Source organism: Gymnoscopelus braueri, assembly GCF_963280865.1.
Source record: "Gymnoscopelus braueri genome assembly, chromosome: 16".
NCBI lineage: Eukaryota > Metazoa > Chordata > Actinopteri > Myctophiformes > Myctophidae > Gymnoscopelus > Gymnoscopelus braueri.
The window spans coordinates 49,356,533-49,379,032 of record NC_137616.1 but is presented as its reverse complement, the minus strand read 5'-3'; the positions used below and the strand labels follow the sequence as shown (position 1 = coordinate 49,379,032).

General features: G+C 46.2%; 1 protein-coding gene across 1 annotated transcript in view; it reads right to left on the bottom strand.

Annotated features, from left to right (window-relative positions):
- The window catches only part of LOC308103058 (intersectin-2-like), a gene marked incomplete at its 3' end in the record, with an annotated part of 62,055 nt that overhangs the window by 9,827 nt on the left and 29,728 nt on the right, over positions 1 to 22,500 (bottom strand). The window contains exons 5-13 of the mRNA XM_080452906.1: positions 13,189 to 13,331; positions 12,433 to 12,496; positions 11,512 to 11,649; positions 7,634 to 7,719; positions 6,422 to 6,684; positions 1,953 to 2,102; positions 1,656 to 1,796; positions 1,304 to 1,391; positions 813 to 955 (exon numbers count right to left, since the gene is read on the bottom strand). Of these exons, the coding sequence (XP_080309032.1) occupies positions 813 to 955; positions 1,304 to 1,391; positions 1,656 to 1,796; positions 1,953 to 2,102; positions 6,422 to 6,684; positions 7,634 to 7,719; positions 11,512 to 11,649; positions 12,433 to 12,496; positions 13,189 to 13,331 (1,216 nt within the window). The remainder of the gene's footprint in view (positions 1 to 812; positions 956 to 1,303; positions 1,392 to 1,655; positions 1,797 to 1,952; positions 2,103 to 6,421; positions 6,685 to 7,633; positions 7,720 to 11,511; positions 11,650 to 12,432; positions 12,497 to 13,188; positions 13,332 to 22,500) is intronic.

Sequence of the window (22,500 nt, the reverse complement as noted above, 5' to 3'; positions counted from 1 at the left end):
TAAGTAATCCTGGGCGCTACACTCCCTCTGCCAGCCTAGGGAGAGCCTAGAGCCGAGCTCATGCCTCCTTCAAATGCATGAGAGCTAGCAAGCCGCTTCTTATCACCTGACAGGGGGGAGTTTTCCACGGTAGGACGTAGCTTCTTATCAACTGACAGGGGGGAGTTTTCCACGGTAGGACGTAGCTTCTTATCAACTGACAGGGGGGAGTTTTCCCCGGTAGGATGTAGCTTCTTATCAACTGACAGGGGGGAGTTTTCCACGGTAGGACGTAGCTTCTTATCAACTGACAGGGGGGAGTTTTCCCCGGTAGGACGTAGCTTCTTATCACCTGACAGGGGGGAGTTTTCCCCGGTTGGACGTAGCGCGTGGAAGGAACACGTTATTCCAACCAGTTCCTTTCCCCTCCATCAGGCGCCCCGGCTGACCAGGGGGAGGCAGTATAGAGACCAGGATTACAGCATGTTTTTGTGAGGGTACCTACCCTAGGGGACACGGGGAGAACACGCAAACTCCACACAGAAAGGCCCTTTTGCCAACCCCACCTAGGGTATGAATCTGATAACATTGTAGCGGACAGAGTGAACATGTTTTAGATGACGTCATTTCCGGGTGGATCCTTCTCTGGAAATCAAGGCATCATTCATGGGTTGGCGAAGAGCGCCCTCTACGGCCATGGCAGTCATTGTGTTCATTTTTTTTTTTTTTTAATACAAGATTTGGAAGCGGATCTACAGATGCAGGTATAATATCAACAGGTTCATTGTATTCAAGACTTTATACAGATACAAAGTAGACTGAAGCGGTGGTACCTTGAGCTCCTTGTTGTACTGGTCCATCTGGCTCAGTTTGTTGGTGGTCTCTCTCTCCAGGGCGTCCAGCTGCTCCTTCAGTCTGCGACACGTCACGCCTTTCTCTGTCACACTGCCGTCCGTCACGGAGGTCAAGGTCACCGCTGCACGGGACAAGGTCAAAGGTTATACAGACTGAAATGTATATGTACTGTGTGTGTGTGTGTGCGTGTCACACAAAAGTAGCAGATCTACAAGCTCGAAACTAGGCGCCAAGCGACGCATTTAGAGCTTGTAGATCTGATACTATTGATATTTTAGAATGTGAATCCTGAAAATAGTTTTGGACATACAACCTCATACATACTGTATGAGGTTTCCACCCGACAGAGACAATATACAATATGTGCTGTGTCCATATATGAGTTGTTTTACATGACAACGTGTGCTAGCTAATAGTTAATGGTTAATAGTTCATAGTTCATAGTTCATAGTTCATAGTTAATACCCACAGGAGATCTTTTTCAGGTCCATGATGCGTAGTCTCTCATTCAACCTCTGCTGTTCTGGGACCAGCAGGGACAGCTTCCTCTGCCACTCCTTCAAAATAAAACAAAATCAAACCAACACTTTGACAGCTTCCTCCACCACTCCTTCAAAATAAAAGAAAAACTAATCAAACCAACACTTTGACAGCTTCCTCCACCACTCCTTCAAAATAAAATAAAAACTAATCAAACCAACACTTTGACAGCTTCCTCTGCCACTCCTTCAAAATAAAACTAAAAACTAAACTGATCTCAGAGATGTTAAAATACCTCAAACTGCAGCTGCAGAGTGTTGATCTCAGATATGTTAAAGTACCTCAAACTGCAGCTGCAGACTGTTGATCTCAGAGATGCGAGTGTCTCTCTTCTGATTGACCAGGTCAAGCTCCGCCTTCTGAATGCGCCGCTTGCTCTGGGCGTCGCGGAGGCTGTCCGAGATCTGTTTGTGCTTGTTGCCCTGGGAGACCGGGACGGAGATTGACATACATACATCACCGAGATGACAGCATGTGTGTGTGTGTGTGTGTGTGTGTGTGTGTGTGTGTGTGTGTGTGTGTGTGTGTGTGTGTGTGTGTGTGTGTGTGTGTGTGTGTGTACTGTGTACTAGTCTCACCACAGCCTCCAGCTCTATCTCCAGACTCTTCTTCTTGGCTCGGAGGAGAGAGATCTCCTCCTGCTCTCCTTCTCTTCTCCTCCCCAACTCCTCCTTCTTCCCTCGCTCCCACTCCTCCCTCCTCTGGCGCTCCAGCTCCTGCTTGGCCGCCTGGCGGAGAGAGAGAGAGAGAGGGTCAGACAGACAGACAGACAGACAGACAGACAGACAGACAGACAGACAGACAGACAGACAGACAGACAGACAGACAGACAGACAGACAGACAGACAGACAGACAGACAGACAGACAGACAGACAGACAGACAGACAGACAGACAGACAGACAGACAGACAGACAGACAGACAGAACCATCTAGTCAAACGGCCCAGAGTTACAACTGTACTTTGACCGCTTTTTTGTCTGTCTACACCAAATCCCTTCGCCAAAAATAGCCGATCTACAAGTACACCGGCAAAAGTAAAAGGCGAGCCGAGTGCTTCTAGAAGTTCAAAGGGTGAAGGCTCCGGTCCAGGTGGTGATGAGGTGATCAATCACAAAGTCACAACATGATCCAGGATGAAGAGGGATCCAGGGGAAAGTGTCTCCTGCCAACAACCTGTTGTAGATAGCGCCACGACGTCGGGTCGGGACAAGAAGATAACCGTCGATGACCAACCGAGCAGGTTCGGTCGTGGCACCGACCAGTAGAGCCGTCGATAGTCGCGGGGTAGCGAAGAGGGGGGAGAGAGGGGGGGGGGGTGAAGGCTCTTATTCAACTGCCGGTGGATAGACGAGACCCCCCCCCCCTCCAGTCCCCCCAGACAGCCTTTGTTTACATCCGTGTCAAGAGTGGCTTCTGCGGGTCTCCGTGGATCTTCAAAATAAGGTAAAAACGCTGGCAAGGACGATGAATTAATTCCTGGCAATCAATGTGTTAACAGAACGTACATGAAAAACCCATTGGGAGCTTGTAGATCTTGTAGATCAGCATTTTCTTTGGTGTAGATAGAAAGAAGGTGCTTCTAGTACAGAGACAACTCAGGTTGATTCTAGAGGGCTTATAGTGGTCAACAAGCTGCGTTATAGCACAGTGTGTACCAGCTGTTTGAACCTGGAAGGTGTGAGTAATTGATTGATTCCCCTAAATAAGGAACAGAGTGTGTCTTCTTTTTTTTTATTATTCCAAATAAGGGACAATTCCGTCTTTCAAGAGATGGTTGTCAGTACTGACCCTGGTCCCTGATTGGTTGTCAGCAGTGGTGGAAAGTAACTAAGTACATTTACTTAAGTACTGTACTTAAGTACAATTTTGAGGTATTTGTACTTTATTTGAGTATTTCCAATTTCCAATACTTTTACTTCTACTCCACTACATCTCAGAGGCAAATATTGTAATTTTACTCCACTACATATACTTGAAAACTTTAGTTACTATTTACTTTTCAGATATAAACTATTATATAATGAAACATACATTAACCACTTTAGCCCTATTTTATACCTAGGCTATTTGAAAATAGCCGATCTACAAGCTCACAACGCGTCGCATCGCGACGCGTTGTGAGCTTGTAGATCTGCTATTTTCAAATATTTAATACTTTTACTTTTGGTACTTTAAGTACATTTTGATGCTAATACTTTTGTACTTTCACTCAAGTCATTTTTTTATTCCGGACTTTTACTTGTAACAGAGTATTTTTATATTGCAGTATTGGTACTTTTACTTAAGTAAAGAATTTGAGTACTTTTTCCACCACTGCTGGTCCCTGATTGGTTGTCAGCCCTACTGACCCTGGTCCCTGATTACCTTCCTTCTTGACACCCACATACTCACTAAAATATTTTTTTCCTTTCTTTTTTTTAAGATTTATTTTTGGGCATTTCATGCTTTATTTCAGTCACAGCAGGTCAGTGTAGAGAGAGAGAGGAAACCAAGGGCAGTGGAAGAGGAGAGATGAGATGAGACGGGGGACGGGGGGGACGGGGGGGATTCGAACCGGCGTCCTCGCGCTCCACAAAGAGCATAGTGGTCTGTGATGTGCACTAACTGGCTGGGCCTCCAGTCCAGGCGCCCTCTGACGATACTAATTTTAACGTGACCCGTCGAGACATTAAGTAGGCCACCGCGTCTCCGCCGTGACGCTGCTCTGTACGGGACTTTGGGTCAAAGATGACAAACATTTAGCTCTCCCTGAAAGTGGTGGAAAAAAAGTACTCAAATGTTTTACTTAAGTAACGTACAAGTCGGGAATTAAAAATTCACTTGAGTAAAAGTACAAAAGTATTGGCATCAAATTGTACTTAACACCTTTACCGCCGGGCCCGTAGTTCTACGGGCCGTTAAATCCAACGGTTAAGCGCCGAGCCCGTAGTCCTACGGGCTGCGGTCTTTTCGCGCATGCGCGGTCCGGGTGCACTTTCGGAATTTTTTTGATCCACTTCCGTTTCCGGTTTGATGACAGGAAATAGAATTATTTGGGATCCGGTTTCGACGATCACGCCCGCTCCCATTCTACAGACGAAACTGAAACTCAATTCTCTTCCTGTAGTTTTTTCTCCTCGCATTTCACTGTTTAACGTAATCCGCTCTAACTACAGTCATGGAAGTCCGTTTGACATGCGGTCTTCACTGGGAGATACAGGGAGATCTCGCGGATGTAAACAGACCGTTCACGGCTCAATCTTAAGGATTTTAACAAGATCTATGGCGACATGAAAAAAACAAAAAAACAACAAAAACACCTTGGCACTGGTGAGTACATTATGAGATTAACCTCTGGCGGTGGATGTGTTAAAGTGCCAAAAGTAAAAAGTACTCTTTAGGCAGAATGTCCCATTTCAAGTTTTCAAATGTATAAAAACGTTTTGAAAATGGCCGAGATGTATACAGGGTTGAAGTGGTTAATGTATGTTTTGTAATTAATTGTAGTGGAGTAAAAGTACAATATGTGCCTGTGTATGAGCTGTTCGTTGATTGATTCCCCAAAGTAAGGAACACAGTGTCTTTTTTGTTGTTGTTTCCAAATAAGGGACGATTCCTTATTTCAATAAAAAACACACCAGAGTAAAAAAAAAACTGACAAAAAAAAAGAAGCTTTGCAGAAGGAACGTTCTTAGCATCGTTGAGGAGTCTTCAGAGAATAACAGGAATGACCAGAAACAACAACTAGGACAGCAAGCAGAGCTCTTCAGACAGAGCCTTCATCTGTCTGGAAGACGGTCTACAGAACCAGACAGAACAAGACGGGAGATTCTGTATCTGTATTGAGAGCAGACGCAGTGTTTGCTCTCGCTCTTCAACGCGCGCGCGCGCGCGTGTGTGTGTGTGTGTGTGTGTGTGTGTGTGTGTGTGTGTGACCCAAAAGATACATTTTTATGTCTCTCCAGGACCTGTGTCTGCAGCCCCAAAGCTAGGTCCACCCACCACAGTGGCTTAAGATCCTGTAGCCCGCGGGGACCGTAACTGATGACAACAGAGCATATCCTATAGCCTGTGGGGAGTGTAACCTTGACGATATAGGCCATACACCTTAACGCCCATTAACTCCAAAAGTCTGCTGCTTAATTCAGAGTTTACCACAAAAAAAAAAAAGCGAATAAAAAGCTTAGATTTGGGGGAAATGAAACATGGCCTTCGTCACTGTCTTCATATGGTCATGGTCAATGGCCGTGTGCAAGTTCAAATCAAATGCTGAACCCACGGAGGGAGAGAAATGCGGATCTGCTATTTTCACAATATTTATCTGTGGAACAGAGTCAAACAAAATGTAATGCCTCAACTCCTACGATTCCAAATTCTTGTCAGGGTGGGGGGTCCCCAGTTCAAATATGATTATGTTGGGGGGTCCCCAGTTCAAATATGATTATTTAGGGGGTCCCCAGTTCAAATATGATTATGTTGGGGGGTCCCCAGTTCAAATATGATTATGTTGGGGGGTCCCCAGTTCAAATACGATTATGTTGGGGGGTCCCCAGTTCAAATATGATTATTTAGGGGGTCCCCAGTTCAAAAATGATTATGTTGGGGGGTCCCCAGTTCAAATATGATTATGTTGGGGGGTCCCCAGTTCAAATATGATTATGTTGGGGGGTCCCCAGTTAAAATACGATTATGTTGGGGGGTCCCCAGTTCAAATACGATTATGTTGGGGGGTCCCCAGTTAAAATACGATTATGTTGGGGGGTCCCCAGTTCAAATATGATTATTTAGGGGGTCGCAGCCAGAAAAGATTGAGAACTACTAAAAAATATATATAGCAGATCTACAAGCTCATAGCGCGGCACTCTGTGCTGCGCTATGAGCTTGAAGATCTGCTATGTTTTGAATAGCCAAAGTATAAAAGGTTAAAGTGGTTCAAATCATTGTGATGCTATATTAACACATTTCGCTGGGGACCCCCTGGAACCCCCCCTCCCCCCAGGACCCCTGGGGGTCCCCGGACCAGTCCAAACGCTGAACCCTCCCTCTCCTCTCCTCTCCTCACTCACCTCCTTTCTCTCCTCCTCTCTCCGTCTCTCCTCCTCTCTCTGTCTCTCCATCTCCCTGTGCCTCTCCAGGCGTCTCTCCTCCTCCATGCGCCTCCTGTTCTCCTGCTCGCGGGCCTCCCTCTCCCTCCTCTCCTGCGCCTCCCTCTGCTCCCTGTCCCGCCCCTCCCTCTCCTTCCTCTGGTCCTCCTCCAGGGCCAGGCGACGCTTCTCCAGCTCAGCGCTGCCCCGAGCAAAGTTCTCCTTCAGCCTGTCCTCCAGAGAGACTGAGGAGAGGAGAGGAGAGGAGAGGAGAGGAGAGGAGAGGAGAGGAGAGGAGAGGAGAGGAGAGGAGAGGAGAGGGGAGAGGAGGGGAGAGGAGAGGAGAGGAGAGGAGAGGAGAGGAGGGGAGGGGAGGGGAGGGGAGGGGAGGGGAGGGGAGAGGGAGAGGGAGAGGGAGAGGAGAGGAGGGGAGGGGAGGGGAGGGGAGGGGAGGGGAGAGGAGAGGAGAGGAGAGGAGAGGAGAGGAGAGGAGAGGAGAGGAGAGGAGAGGAGAGGAGAGGAGAGGAGCAAATAATTAGAGAGGAAGAGAGGAAGAGAGGATGAGAGGAGCAAATTAACGTAATAAAAATCAAATATAACCTCTAATATTTCATAAAGTGTCATAACTCTACAGTTGTAATGTTACATTAACCCAATAAGACCTGGAACGCATCTGTGTCATTTTTTGATTTGAGCTAAAAAGCATTATTTTATACTTTGGCTATTCAAAAATAGCAGATCTACAAGCTCATAGCGCGGCAGAGAGTGCCGCGCTATGAGCTTGTAGATCTGCTATTTTAGAAAAATCGAGAAAATGACATTGACGTGTAAAACTTATTTTTTTTCCAAAGCCCAGAGTGTTTTTAGTGTTTACCACTAGATGGCGAGATATGCTATTTTCAACGGCCTATAGCAATTGGACGGCAAGTCGGATTGACTTTTTTTTTCTTTTTGCGGAAGCACAGTGAAAGCCCCCGTGATTACCAACCATCAGGGGATCGATCATACTAAAGATAAATATTATGTGACTACTTCAAAAAGGTAAGGAAAATGAAAAATTGCTGGCACTATTGGCAATTATGTTTTTATTTACTTGGCACTGAATGAGTTTCATAACTGCTGTTGTAATGTTACATTAAGAGACATAACTCTACTGTTATAATGTAACATTAAGTATCATAACTGTGTACTTACTCTTCTCTGCCTCTAGGGGGTCTATGAGTCCAGGGGCGGTGTAGGGCCCCGTTCCATTCACCATCTCCACAACCCTCACTCCTCCCCTGGAAGCACAGATGAAAAGGGTGTTACCTCAGAGAGGGAGGTACCAGGGGGAGGGGCTTAGTTACCTCAGAGAGGGGGGTATCAGGGGGAGGGGCTTAGTGTTACCTCAGAGAGGGGGTATCAGGGGGAGGGGCTTAGTGTTACCTCAGAGAGGGGGGTATCAGGGGGAGGGGCTTAGTGTTACCTCAGAGAGGGAGGTGCCAGGGGGAGGGGCAGTGTGTTACCTCAGAGAGGGGGGTATCAGGTCTTGGGGCAGGGTGTTACCTCAGAGAGGGGGGTATCAGGTCTTGGGGCAGGGTGTTACCTCAGAGAGGGGGGTATCAGGTCTTGGGGCAGTGTGTTACCTCAGAGAGGGGGATATCAGGTCTTGGGGCAGTGTGTTACCTCAGAGAGGGGGGTATCAGGTCTTGGGGCAGGGTGTTACCTCAGAGAGGGGGGTATCAGGTCTTGGGGCAGTGTGTTACCTCAGAGAGGGGGGTATCAGGTCTTGGGGCAGGGTGTTACCTCAGAGAGGGGGGTATCAGGGTGAGGGGCAGGGTGTTACCTCAGAGAGGGGGGTATCAGGGTGAGGGGCAGGGTGTTACCTCATAGAGGGGGGTATCAGGTCTTGGGGCAGGGTGTTACCTCAGAGAGGGGGGTATCAGGGTGAGGGGCAGGGTGTTACCTCATAGAGGGGGGTATCAGGTCTTGGGGCAGGGTGTTACCTCAGAGAGGGGGGTATCAGGGTGAGGGGCAGGGTGTTACCTCATAGAGGGGGGTATCAGGTCTTGGGGCAGGGTGTTACCTCATAGAGGGGGGTATCAGGTCTTGGGGCAGGGTATTACCTCAGAGAGGGGGGTATCAGGGTGAGGGGCAGGGTGTTACCTCAGAGAGGGGGGTATCAGGGTGAGGGGCAGGGTGTTACCTCATAGAGGGGGGTATCAGGTCTTGGGGCAGGGTGTTACCTCAGAGAGGGGGGTATCAGGGTGAGGGGCAGGGTGTTACCTCATAGAGGGGGGTATCAGGTCTTGGGGCAGGGTATTACCTCAGAGAGGGGGGTATCAGGGTGAGGGGCAGGGTGTTACCTCAGAGAGGGGGGTATCAGGTCTTGGGGCAGGGTGTTACCTCAGAGAGGGGGGTATCAGGTCTTGGGGCAGTGTGTTACCTCAGAGAGGGGGGTATCAGGGTGAGGGGCAGGGTGTTACCTCAGAGAGGGGGGTTTCAGGTAGAGGTCTTCACGGGTCAAATATAAATACCCGAACCCAAATGGACCCGTGATTTTTTTACCCGGAACCGAATGGACCCGGCCTATGGTCCAATATGAAGGACCGATACCCGAATGGACCCGCGAAAAAAATACCCGTAACCGAATGGACCCGGGCCGTTATTAGAAATTGAGATCCGGACCCAAACAGCACCGAGAGCTGTCGGAAACCGACCCGTATAGAACCGTGACATACAAGAACCGAACCCGTACATAACCCGAGCCTCCGAAAAACCCGAACGCAAAATAAATGAGTGGGTAAAATATGTCCAAGGATTCGTCGGTGATGTCACATCAGATCGCAGACGAATCCTTGCTATCTTTAAAACAACTTCGAACATGGCGTAGCGTCCGTCGCTACTTCCTTGTTGCATAGTGACATGACTGTCGAATCCTTGGTATCTTTGTCCTAGCCTTTCAACGTGTGTGTTGATCAGCGCCGTTAATATACGCTGTAGTCTTTGCTCGTGGTAGTGAAACACTAAACAGGATTATTATTTCATGTCAACATTCAAGTACAAGTATCAGAAGATAAGTAAGTAAGAAGTAAGAAGTAATGCGCCACTCTGCAAGTTTAACTAAAGTTTTCCACCTGTCCAAAGTTGTTCCTAATACAGACAGAGCCTTCGGTCAAGAAAGACGATCATCAAGGCTAATACAGACATAAATATGTTTTAATCATCCTATCCTTGTTAATATATCGCCATTTAGGTCAATGATATAACATTATGTAGTGATATGATAATATAAATAGCAGCCAGTCATTGACTGCGTCACTGCCAGTCTGTCTTCTGAGCGACCGACCTCCCTCCCTCCACCCGGGTATTAATGGAACAGTCCATTTCACAGTCTGAGTCCCAAGACCCCCCGCTCGCCGGGTCCACTCGGGTATTAGTGGAACCGTGCATTTCACAGTCTGAGCCCTGAGAAACCCGCTCGCCGGGTCAACTCGGGTATTAGTGGAACCGTCCATTTCACAGTCGGAGAACCGAGACCCGAGACGGACTGTACCGGCTCCGACCCGGACCCGGAGTCACTTCTTGTGAATGGACCCGTGACCGAGCCGGGTACGGGTCGGAACCCGGGTATTTCGGGTAACATGCCTAACCCGACGAGCTCTAGTATCAGGTCTTGGGGCAGGGTGTTACCTCATAGAGGGGGGTATCAGGTCTTGGGGCAGGGTGTTACCTCAGAGAGGGGGGTATCAGGTCTTGGGGCAGGGTATTACCTCAGAGAGGGGGGTATCAGGTCTTGGGGCAGGGTATTACCTCAGAGAGGGGGGTATCAGGTCTTGGGGCAGGGTATTACCTCAGAGAGGGGGGTATCAGGTCTTGGGGCAGTGTGTTACCTCATAGAGGGGGGTATCAGGTCTTGGGGCAGGGTGTTACCTCAGAGAGGGGGGTATCAGGTCTTGGGGCAGGGTGTTACCTCAGAGAGGGGGGTATCAGGTCTTGGGGCAGGGTATTACCTCAGAGAGGGGGGTATCAGGTCTTGGGGCAGGGTGTTACCTCAGAGAGGGGGGTATCAGGTCTTGGGGCAGGGTATTACCTCAGAGAGGGGGGTATCAGGTCTTGGGGCAGGGTATTACCTCAGAGAGGGGGGTATCAGGGTGAGGGGCAGGGTGTTACCTCAGAGAGGGGGGTATCAGGTCTTGGGGCAGGGTGTTACCTCAGAGAGGGGGGTATCAGGTCTTGGGGCAGGGTGTTACCTCAGAGAGGGGGGTATCAGGTCTTGGGAAAGGGTGTTACCTCAGAGAGGGGGATATCAGGACTTGGGGCAGGGTGTTACCTCAGAGAGGGGGGTATCAGGTCTTGGGGCAGGGTGTTACCTCAGAGAGGGGGGTATCAGGTCTTGGGGCAGGGTGTTACCTCAGAGAGGGGGGTATCAGGTCTTGGGGCAGGGTGTTACCTCAGAGAGGGGGGTATCAGGTCTTGGGGCAGGGTGTTACCTCAGAGAGGGGGGTATCAGGTCTTGGGGAAGGGTGTTACCTCAGAGAGGGGGGTATCAGGTCTTGGGGCAGGGTGTTACCTCAGAGAGGGGGGTATCAGGTCTTGGGGCAGGGTGTTACCTCAGAGAGGGGGGTATCAGGTCTTGGGGCAGTGTGTCACCTCAGAGAGGGGGGTATCAGGTCTTGGGGCAGTGAGTTACCTCAGAGAGGGGGGTATCAGGTCTTGGGGCAGGGTGTTACCTCAGAGAGGGGGGTATCAGGTCTTGGGGCAGGGTGTTACCTCAGAGAGGGGGGTATCAGGTCTTGGGGCAGGGTGTTACCTCAGAGAGGGGGGTATCAGGTCTTGGGGCAGTGTGTTACCTCAGAGAGGGGGGTATCAGGGGGAGGGGCTTAGTGTTACCTCAGAGAGGGAGGTGCCAGGGGGAGAGGCAGTGTGTTACCTCAGAGAGGGGGGTATCAGGTCTTGGGGCAGGGTGTTACCTCAGAGAGGGGGGTATCAGGTCTTGGGGCAGTGTGTTACCTCAGAGAGGGGGGTATCAGGTCTTGGGGCAGTGTGTTACCTCAGAGAGGGGGGTATCAGGTCTTGGGGCAGTGTGTTACCTCAGAGAGGGGGGTATCAGGTCTTGGGGCAGTGTGAGGGGCAGGGGTCGGCCGGTCTTTGCCATCTCCACCAGGTGCATGGCCAGGATGAACTCCTCCGCTCTCAACTGACCGTCCTTATCTACGTCAGCCAGAGTCCTACACACACACACACACACACACACACACACACACACACACACACACACACACACACACACACACACACACACACACACACACACACACACACACACGTTTGTTATTATCGAGTTATTATCAGAATTGTAACTTTTCCCATTCCTCCACCTTTCCCTACAATTATTAGTGTGCGCACAGCAACACACACAGCTGTGTGCACACCAGTGTTGGGCAGTAACAAGTTACTTTTAATATATTACTGTAATATTATTTTACCCAGTAACGAGTAGTGTAAGGTATTACTCTGCCAAAACAGTAATATTATACCATATTACTAAGTCAAAAATAGTACATATTACATATTACTCAGGTTTTGTTGGCTGCCTTTTGAAAACATTTTGTTTAAAAGTTCTAAAAGAGAGATTGCTGCTTTATGTTATAGCTTTTTTGGCTGATTGGTGACTCTTATTAATATTCCCAAAATGTGATTCAGTTCTAAAAGGAGCTGGCTAAACAGATTGTGGGGGGGGGGGGGAGTAATATGTAATAGAATATGTAATAGAATATATTACTCTTGATTCCAAGTAATAAGTAATGCAATATTATTACTTTTGTCAGGAGTAATAATACTTAATATGCAACATATTGCTCTCCTGAGTAATATTTCCCAACACTGGTGCACACAGTAACACACACACGCACACACACACGCGCGCACAAGCACGCACACGCACACACACACACACACACACACACACACACACACACACACAGTGTGCACAGACACAGCAACACACTCACCAGATTGTAGCGAGCTGGGTCTGTGTGAGGTTGGAGGCTATCAGCGCATTCCTAACCTGTGGTCCTGAAAAACACAAATCACTCATCGTCATGTACTGTACGTGTGCATGTATACTGTGTGTGTGTGTGTGTGTGTGTGTGTGTGTGTGTGTGTGTGTGTGTGTGTGTGTGTGTGTGTGTGTGTGTGTGTGTGTGTGTGTGTGTGTGTGTGCGTGTGTGTGTGTGTGTGTGTGTGTGTGAAAGCCAAGGACTGTCTAGCGTCGTAGAGCAGTGGTACTCAAAAATGTTTTCACCTCAAGGACCCCCAAATGAATATGTATTTGGCCGTGGACCCCCATCAGATTTGTTTCTGTGCCAGGGGGACCCCGAGAAGAGAAGATTTGTGTTTAAAAAAAAAAGCAGCTCTACAAGCTCGCAGTGCGGCACAAAGTGACGCACCGTGAGCTTGTAGATCTGCTATTTTCAAATAGCCAACGTATAAAATATGGATGAAGGGGTTATGTGATGCTGTATTAACACATTTATCTCCCTGGACCCCCCTCAAGGATCCCTGGGGGTCCCCGGACCCCACTTTGAGAACCACTGTCGTAGAGTGTTTTTTTTAATTTATTTTTAATTAATAATTGTGAAAAAAAAAAAAAATTTACATCTTCAGAAATAAATATATATTTATAAATAAGAAGTAGAAAAAAAAGACCCCTAAAAATGGGTCCGCCTGGGCGAAACACCTGGGAAAGAGGGAGTCCCGTGACCAACCTGACAGGTAGCCACTCATCAGCTTGTCCAGAGTGTTGAACTGCTGCCGGTACTTCAGCCTGGTCGCCTGCGGAACGGCCCAATCACACGAGCCGGTCTTGGGGGAGTTACTGGCCAATGACGTTGTCGAGGAGGAGTTTGAACTGGACGGACAGACAGACAGACAGACAGACAGACAGACAGAAAGACATACCGTTAGCCTCATAGCATACTTTGTTAACTAACTTTTTGGTCAAATTGACATGTTTGCCTATAGCTCTGCTCTCCTAACACTGCTGCATCACTGTGCCTTATTGCCTATGTCCTAAGGCTAATGTAACAAGCATTCTGATTGGCGTAGGACCTAAGCCAATCAGAATGCTTGTTACATTCCAAAATGACTCAGGCAGAAAGTCATTTTAAGTCAACTTTTTGACTTAGGCACACATTATTTTCAATGTAACAAGCATGCTGATAGGCTGAGGACATAGGCAATAAGGCAGGATGAATCAGCAGTGTTAGGAGAGTAGAGATAGGCAGATATAAATAAAGGCAGATAAACATGACTTAGGAAAAGGTGTTTTAGTTTCTGTCTAAGTCAGGGGTGCCCAAAAGGTAGATCGTGATCTACCAGTAGATCACAAAGGCTGTGCAGGTATAGAACACATGTCATGCCACTAAAGAATAATAATTAAAATATTTAAAACATATTTATAATCAAAAATCACAAGACATCTGCCATTTGGATTAAGGTGACTTGATTGACACCAAGAAGGGCCTGTCAGCTCCCTTCATGGCTTCTATAGAAGTAGACAATGCAATGCTTTGTTTTCGAGAGTGTTGCGCGCAAGCGTCAGCAGTATTGTACAGCTATATAAAAATGTGTGAGGCTTCGAACCGAAAACCTACCACTTCCATGAAGAATGGGAGGAGGGCCTTTCCCCCCCACTATTTCCCATTCCAAATGCGTTTGTCTTATAACGCCAGCACCACCATTTTTTCAGCAATAGGATAATCAATTTCTGGGTAGGTAGATCTTGTTGAGCTGGTCATTTTTAGAGTATTTCTCAAGTCAAAAAAGTGTGGGTCATCTAGGTGACTTAGGCAGAAAGTGATTTTTGTTTTGTCTCTCCTAAAGATTGCCTGAGTTAAAGGAGAAATCCGGACATTTTAAGTCAACTAGCGTTAGCTCGTTCGTCATTAGCGGTAGCCTCTCAGGAACTTTCACTGCATGTTTGACTATCATGAGACTCCACAATGAGTAGTAGTAGAGAAAAAAATAACTTTGCATCGGTTATGATAGACGAATTTCCCTATGACACGCGCTCCCATTATGACAACGGAGGGGGTTGAAAATATGACGACAGGGGAATCTCTGGAAATAAACAATGCCACTGTTTACGTCGGTAGGTGAGTAACGACACATCAAAGATAACACTTAAAATGTCCGGATTTCTCCTTTAAGGTCCTTTCACACGGCAAGCGGCCAACGCGCCTATGTAATTCATTTTCAATGAGAGACAGGCGATTATTTGGGACGCGCGGAGAAGTTGAGGGGCGGTGAGGCGAGCGGGCGCGGCCCCTCGGAACTTTCGCGCGCGTGCTCGTTTGTGCACGGCACGCGCGTGCGGGCGGCAAGAGCGGGATTGTGGTGAGATTTTGTTTTCCCCGCACCGCGCAGGAGGACAAAACAACAATGATCGCTGCGCGATCACCGCTGATCCGAGCGGTAACGCCCGCGTGAACCGCTTGCCGTGTGTTACGACCTTTAGGCAATTATGCTATGAGGCTAACGACACATAACATTGTCAACAAACAGTGTGGGCGATATATATTTTTTTTTCTCTCAGCCAATACAGAGTGAGTGTAAAATACATTAAACGGCGTGATGGCTCGTATCCCTAGCCTGGTAAACCCTCCCTCCGGAAATCTCATTTCTATTTGATTCCTGGAGTGAGTCTGGCCTGATCCGCCTTTCTGCAATATTGGCTGTGTATGCCAAACGGACGAGCCTATCAGCGTCGTCGCTCATTGTTCTGTGATTGACAGCTTACGTTGGCCAATCAGGTGGCGAGTTCGAGTGAGCCCAAAACACGAACGGCAGCCATCTTTTTCTTGTGCGGCCAATTCTCCGCTATTTTTTTACTTAAAAAGCTCTTTAACTTCTATTTTGAGGCACGGAATTTACTTATAAGATATCGTTTGGATAGAATTTAGTTGTTTAACTTCATATATGTGGTCAATTAATCATGACAAAGCCTATTTAAAAATAAAAATTTAGAGAACCGGTAGGGGCAGGCAGTGACACCATTGTATCCGAAAAAGGCAACCCATTTTGGGTATGGCTGTCTCAAAAGTCCCGTGGCGTCACATTAGAATCAGAATCAGAATCAGTTTTATTGTCACATCACAGGTTTACAAGGTAAAAAAGTGGGTGAAATTCTTTTTTGTACATCGTTCCCATCGCAACGTTAGTTTCCATAGAAAGAAGAGGGGGGGGGAGAAGAAGAGGGTGGGGGGCAGGTGGGAAGGAGATAAAAAACAAGAGAGCAACAGAAGGCCAGACAAGTTATCTACATATTTACAAATTACCTGAGATAATAAAAAAAACTAAAAAACTAAACTAAGGTGCCTGAGACTGGTGAACTGCTGATTGGCTGAAGGGGAAAAATTATCATTGGCTGAAGGGGTTGTCAGTCAACGGTATTACTCCCGCCCAACTCCAGCACAGCCAATATTGCAGAAAGGCGGATCAGGCCAGACTCACTCCTGGAATCAAATGGAAATGAGATTTCCGGAGGGAGGGTTTACCAGGCTATCGTATCCCTCCCTGCCTTGGTGTTCGGTCCTTTACTTAACGACACTAATTGCCCAGAGAGTCCCCGCTGTTGTTTTCTACAAGCTCTTAATTAGCTGCAGAGCTAAAAAACGGTGACATAGATGACAGGTCTCCAAGGCAGGCAGAGCGCTGTGTGCACTCTCACTGTCTCTGATAATCACACACATTCTGCCTTTATGCTTGTCCTTGTTGTTGTGACTGTAGAACCCACTGTTTCCCAAACAGATGCATGTATGGGTTGCTCACTCATTTTTATGGGTCATGAGAAAATAACCCTTTTTTTCCCCCTCTTTATTACCAACAATAAATCTGTATTTTTCAAAAGATTTTCAAAAAGTAAAAAAATAATAAAATAAAATACATTTTCATAGCATGTAGCTCTGCTATTTCCCCCCCTCTTTCTTAGATAATATGTGTCAATTTGGCCCATTTTTGACCATTTTTCATGATTGAATACTTTTATTAGCAGTTTGCAAAAAAAGCACAGGAAAGTACAGTTCAATACAAGGTCAGCTAAGAGGATTTTAAACTACGGCCTTGTTTCCATTGGGGTCCTTTGTACTCAATTCATCGAAACATTTAGTGACAGACAAATATACACTAATATGCAAAAAAAAACATCATATAAACAAAAATATGTACAGCCTACCAGCCACACAGGCTTTGACTTTATCCAGGGTCAAGTTTTGAATTGCAGCCACCTGTAAGTGTTCTTTTAGAGCGGTTTTGAAGGAGAGTAGGGATATACACTCCTTTACAACGCTAGGAGTTGATTACTTTTGGAGTTATTAAAAAGGTCTTGATAGTCATTAAATTGTAACTTTAGAAATGTGCGGACACTCTCTACGCTGGTGTGTTGGTTTGTTTTGGTTTGTTTACGGTTACATTCATTTGGTTAGGAACCCACTGGTCTAGACAATGCAATGTAATCCACAGGCATGGCTGTGGGTTGACGACGGTCACTGGAGAAGAACAGATCGTCTGACATGCAGATATTATAGCAGAGGGTGGAGACCAAGCCCCAGTCCCCAGAGACACACACACATACACACACACACACACACACACACACACACACACACACACACACACACACACACACACACACACACACACACACACACACACACACACACACACACACACACACACACACACACACACAATGAGGCACCCCGCCTCTCATTGTGTGTGTGTGTGTGTGTGTGTGTGTGTGTGTGTGTGTGTGTGTGTGTGTGTGCGTGCGTGCGTGCGTGCGTGCGTGCGTGCGTGCGTGCGTGCGTGCGTGCGTGCGTGCGTGCGTGCGTGCGTGCGTGCGTGCGTGCGTGCGTGCGTGCGTGCGTGCGTGCGTGCGTGCGTGCGTGCGTGTGTGTGTGCGTGTGTGTGTGCTGTTTTGTATGTATTAGACATTACAGTTATTGCATGGTGGGAGGATTTAAATAAACATTGCTAAGAAAACCGTTGAAGCAAAACAGAACAAACTAAATGAACACGGATAACTGAGGCTTAACTAAGAGAAGCACAGACAGGAGAAAGATACAAAAAATTACATTGTATTCATAATTAATTATTTCAAAAATATTCAAAATGTTTCACATTTCAACGCGTCAACGCGACACAAAGAGAGCTTGTAGATCGGCTATTTTCAAATAGCCGATGCACAATAGGTTTAAAGTGCTCATGTGGCCTCTAGTCGCTTCTTTTGGGCTTGTTTTCATAGACCGATTAGCTTATTTCTCTCTCAGAATCTGGCAACGCTGATTGTTTTCCTTGTGGAAGGACAATGGTGCAATGTGGAGCACAACACACACACAACACAATACATACAACACACAACACACACAACACACACACAATGAAGCACAACACACACAATACAGCACAACACACACACAATACACACAATGAAGCACAACACAGCAAAACACACACAATACACACAATACACACACAATACACACAAAGCCTCTGGTAACAGGCTCACATTTCAGCTTGAATTTTAGCTGCTTTTCTTTTCCCTTTTTACATGATATGAAACTTAACTGGCTGCGTAACTTGACACCGGTTGAAAAGCTCAGAAGCTCAAGATAAAAAACGAGAGGCGAAAGTACAGTATAAAGTACAGCATAAAGTACAGTATAAACCAGAGGTCTTCAACAGGGGGTCCGGGACCCCTAGGGGGTCCTCAGAGTTACTACAGGGGGTCCGCCGGATCTTTGTGTGATTTTTACATAAACCGCTTGACGCTTGTAGATCTGCTATTTTCAAATGGCCAATATAGGGCTCAGTGGTGGAAAAAGTACTCAAATTCTTTACTTAAGTAAAAGTACCAATACTGCAATATAAAAATACTCTGTTACAAGTAAAAGTCAGAATAAAAAATGTACTTGATTAAAAGTACAAAAGTATTGGCATAAAAATGTACTTAAAGTACCAAAAGTAAAAGTACCAAATATTTGAAAATAGCCGATCTACAAGCTCACAACGCCTCGCGATGCGACGCGTTGTGAGCTTGTAGATCTGCTATTTTCAAATAGCCTATGTATAATATAGGGCTAAAGTGGTTAATGTATGTTTCATAATATCATAGTTTATATCTGAAAAGTAACTAGTAACTAAAGTGTTCAAATAATTGTAGTGGAGTAAAAGTACAATATTTGCCTCTGAGATGTAGTGGAGTAGAAGTAAAAATATTGAAATTGAAAATACTCAAGTAAAGTACAAATACCTCAAAATTGTACTTAAGTACAGTACTTAAGTAAATGTACTTAGTTACTTTCCACCACTGATAGGGCTTAAGTGGTTACTGTATTGTTTTGTAATAATAATCGAAAATCTACAATGTAACTAGTAAATAAAGTTTTCAAATAATTATGTGCGGCACTCGGTGCCGGCGTGCCGCACTATGAGCTTGTATATCTGCTGTTTTTTTAATAGCCAAAGTATAAACAATGGTTAAAGTTGTGACACAGATGCGTCCCGGTTTTAATAGGTTAAAACTAAATAGTGAAATATCTCCTAAACACTAAAATGTCCCGAATGTTCAACATTCTACGACCAAACTGTCCTGGCTCTCACCACAGCTAGAGTAATGACACTAATGTTATGAAGCAGAGACGGAAAGAAGTACTCACGACACATTGTTTATTATTAAGTACAAGTATCAATACCACAATGTAAAAATAGCAAAAGTTCAGTATTCAAAATGTACTTGAGCAAAAGTACAAAAAGTAGTGGCATCAAAATGAACTCAAAGTATCAAAAGTAAAAGTACTCATTGGGTGGAATGTCCAATTCACAAGTTTAAAAAATTCGCATTCAAATCGTCTGAAAACAGCAGATCTACAAGCGAACATCGCGACACGTAGATCGGCTATTTTCAAATAGCTGTGTAAATATAAAATATATGTATATATATATATATATATATATATATATATATATATATATATATATATATATATATATTATATATATATATATATATGAAAAGAAATAAACCTTCCCTCTGCTTCTCTTTGGAAGGAACCGCACACTCCCAATGATGATGGACTCAAGACTCAGTTAATGCTTCATTTTTAGGCTTTATTAGCACGACGCGTTTCGCCGCGTTGGCTTCATCAGTGCTAATAAAGCACCGAAACGCGTCGTGCTAATAAACCAGCACCTCCACCCGGGATGTGCACGAGAGCTACTTGTTTATATATATATATATATAATATATATATATATATATATATATATATATATATATATATATATATATATATATATATATATATATATATATATATATATATATATGTGTGTGTGTTTTCAAATAATTATACACATTTCTAAGTGACAATTGAATTACTTTTAAGATCTTTTTAATACCCAAATTGTCAAGTATTACATAAGAAAGAGGTAAACACTGTGAAAATAGCCGACGTTGTATTTTCGGGCTATTTTTTAAATATGATTATTTTGGGGGGGGGGGGGTTGCGGCCCTTGGACTCTTGGACTAATGCATAGCTAACGAGGGGGGGGGTTCTTCTCACCTGCTGGAGCCCAGGGTCCAGGAGAGAGTTGGTCTTGGACATCCCTGTGGACGGAGAGAAGGTCATGGGAGACGAGAACCCAGACATACCTGGAGAGAGAGAGAGAGAGAGAGAGAAGAGAGAGAGAGAGAGAGAGAGAGAGAGAGAGAGAGAGATACATTTGAATAAGTTGTTGATATTTCCTCGTGAAGGTTTTATACCAAGTGAATGCAAAACATCAAAATACTGCTGTCAACTTTCAAAAGTTTATACAAGGCTAGGCTGCACTAGCCTTCCTGCTTTCGTGTATAGAGGGGGCGGGGTTTAAAATCAGCGCGGAGAGAATGCGCCTGATCCCATTGGTTCACCGATCTGTCCGCCAGCCCCCGCCCCGTCAACACAACATTACGAGCGACGCCCACTGCACTCTGGTTGGCTGGGGAAATGAAACACTTCCTATACCGGGTACACCGACGCGCTGGTCCAGGCTTTTATTTTTTAGCAAAACTAAACAATAAAAGCCTGGAGATCGAGGCTAATACCAAGCTAACCTCTCCTGCGCAGCGAACAGCGTTTCCTCCTTTGCAGGCGAGGGGGCGGGGGGGGGGGTGTGGGGGGGGGGCGGGGGGAGTTTCAGCTACTATGCATCCCAGAGATATATAGCTATATAATTTTGTAAGGAAATGTAAATATGGCAACTAATTTAGGTGTAGGCCAACGTAGGTTTATGGTTTCCCAAGGACTATAGCCGTTTCACTCATGATACAATTTCTCTTTCATAACAGATACTATGTGCCAGATAATCCCCTACAACAAAGCACCAAGAGAGTAAAAAAAAAACAAAAAAACATTTCAGTCATTCAGTCCGACCTCACTGTAGCCTATAGCAGCCTTTTTCATAAATGATATTTGTACTTAGGCTGTCGTGAAAGTTTATAATATTTAGAGAAATGTAAAGTTTCAAATACAAAAAGTAGTAGGCTAGTAGTAGTTGTGAATTAGCAAACTGGACCTTTAGACTGAATGTTTCCTTTATCCTCATCTTGCGCTAATTGCAAGCAACTGTTTAGCCAGGTTTTATTTTTGTTGTTTCTCATAAGCGTGCATCTGTTGTCCGTCAACAACACAGCCGTATGTGCCTTGACTTCTGTGCTCTCCCCCACCCGGCCCCCCGCCCCCCTCACCTGCAAGTCACTAGGAAAACGCTGTTCGCTCCGCGCACGTGCTTGAGCAAGCATGTGTACGTGCAGGCGCGCGCGCACGCACGCACGCACGCACGCACGCACGCACGCACGCACGCACTGCGCACACACACACACACACACACACACACACACACACACACACACACACACACACACACACACACACACACAAGTGCACATTTCTTATGCAATGTAAGTGTGTAGTACTGTAGGCATACGTGCACGGTACACAAAATGCCCCTTGGAAGAGTGTGTGTGTGTGTGTGTGTGTGTGTGTGTGTGTGTGTGTGTGTGTGTGTGTGTGTGTGTGTGTGTGTGTGTGTGTGTGTGTGTGTGTGTGTGTGTACAGTACATCTAATCTTATCTCTTCAATATTACGGTCGACAACAAGGTTATTGACGCCGACCAGCACAGCTCTTTCTGTAGCGTTTAGCAGGGTTAACCTCTACAACGTTCACACTGTTATCAGCCTTTCATCAAAACACAGACAGAGACAATGAGAACAATATGATTGGGGGCAATAAATACCACCTCAACACACTGTAAACCATTGGTCCTGGGGGGGGGGGGGTATCAGGGGTTCCCCAGCTAAATGATGTGTCAAAAATAGCAGATCTACAAGCTCATGAGCTTGTAGATCTGACATTTTTTAATATCTTGAAAATGTTCGCAAATCTTTGAATATATATATTCTTTCTTTTCTATCAAATTTATCCCACGATTTTGTAACCCTTTTTTTTCACCCAGTGCCAATTTGCCTAAGCTTGTAATCCTGGCGCTACTCTCCCTCTGCCAGCCTGAGGAGAGCCCCGAACTGAGCTCATGCTTCCTTCAATGCATGAGGAGCTAGCAAGCCGCTTCTTATCACCTGACAGGGGGGAGGTTCCCCGGTAGGACGTAGCGCGTGGAAGGAACACGTTATTCCTAACAGTTCCTTTCCCCTCCATCAGGCGCCCCGGCGGACCAGGGGGAGGCAGTAGAGAGACCAGGACTAATACATGTGTTTTTGTGAGGGTACCTACCCTAGGAGACACGGGGAGAACATGCAAACTCCACACAGAAAGGCCCTATAACACCACAGCATTCTAGCAGCATGTACCAACCTGCCGGGTTGCCCACGGGGACGGGGTGAGCAGGGTGGCATTGCCGTTGGCCAGCGCGGGAATGAAGGGACAGGGGTCATGGGTACTGGCACCAGGGGCTGCGCCGACGAGGCGGGCGCCATGTGGGGCATGGCTGGCATCGGGGGCACGGATGACATCGGGGGCAC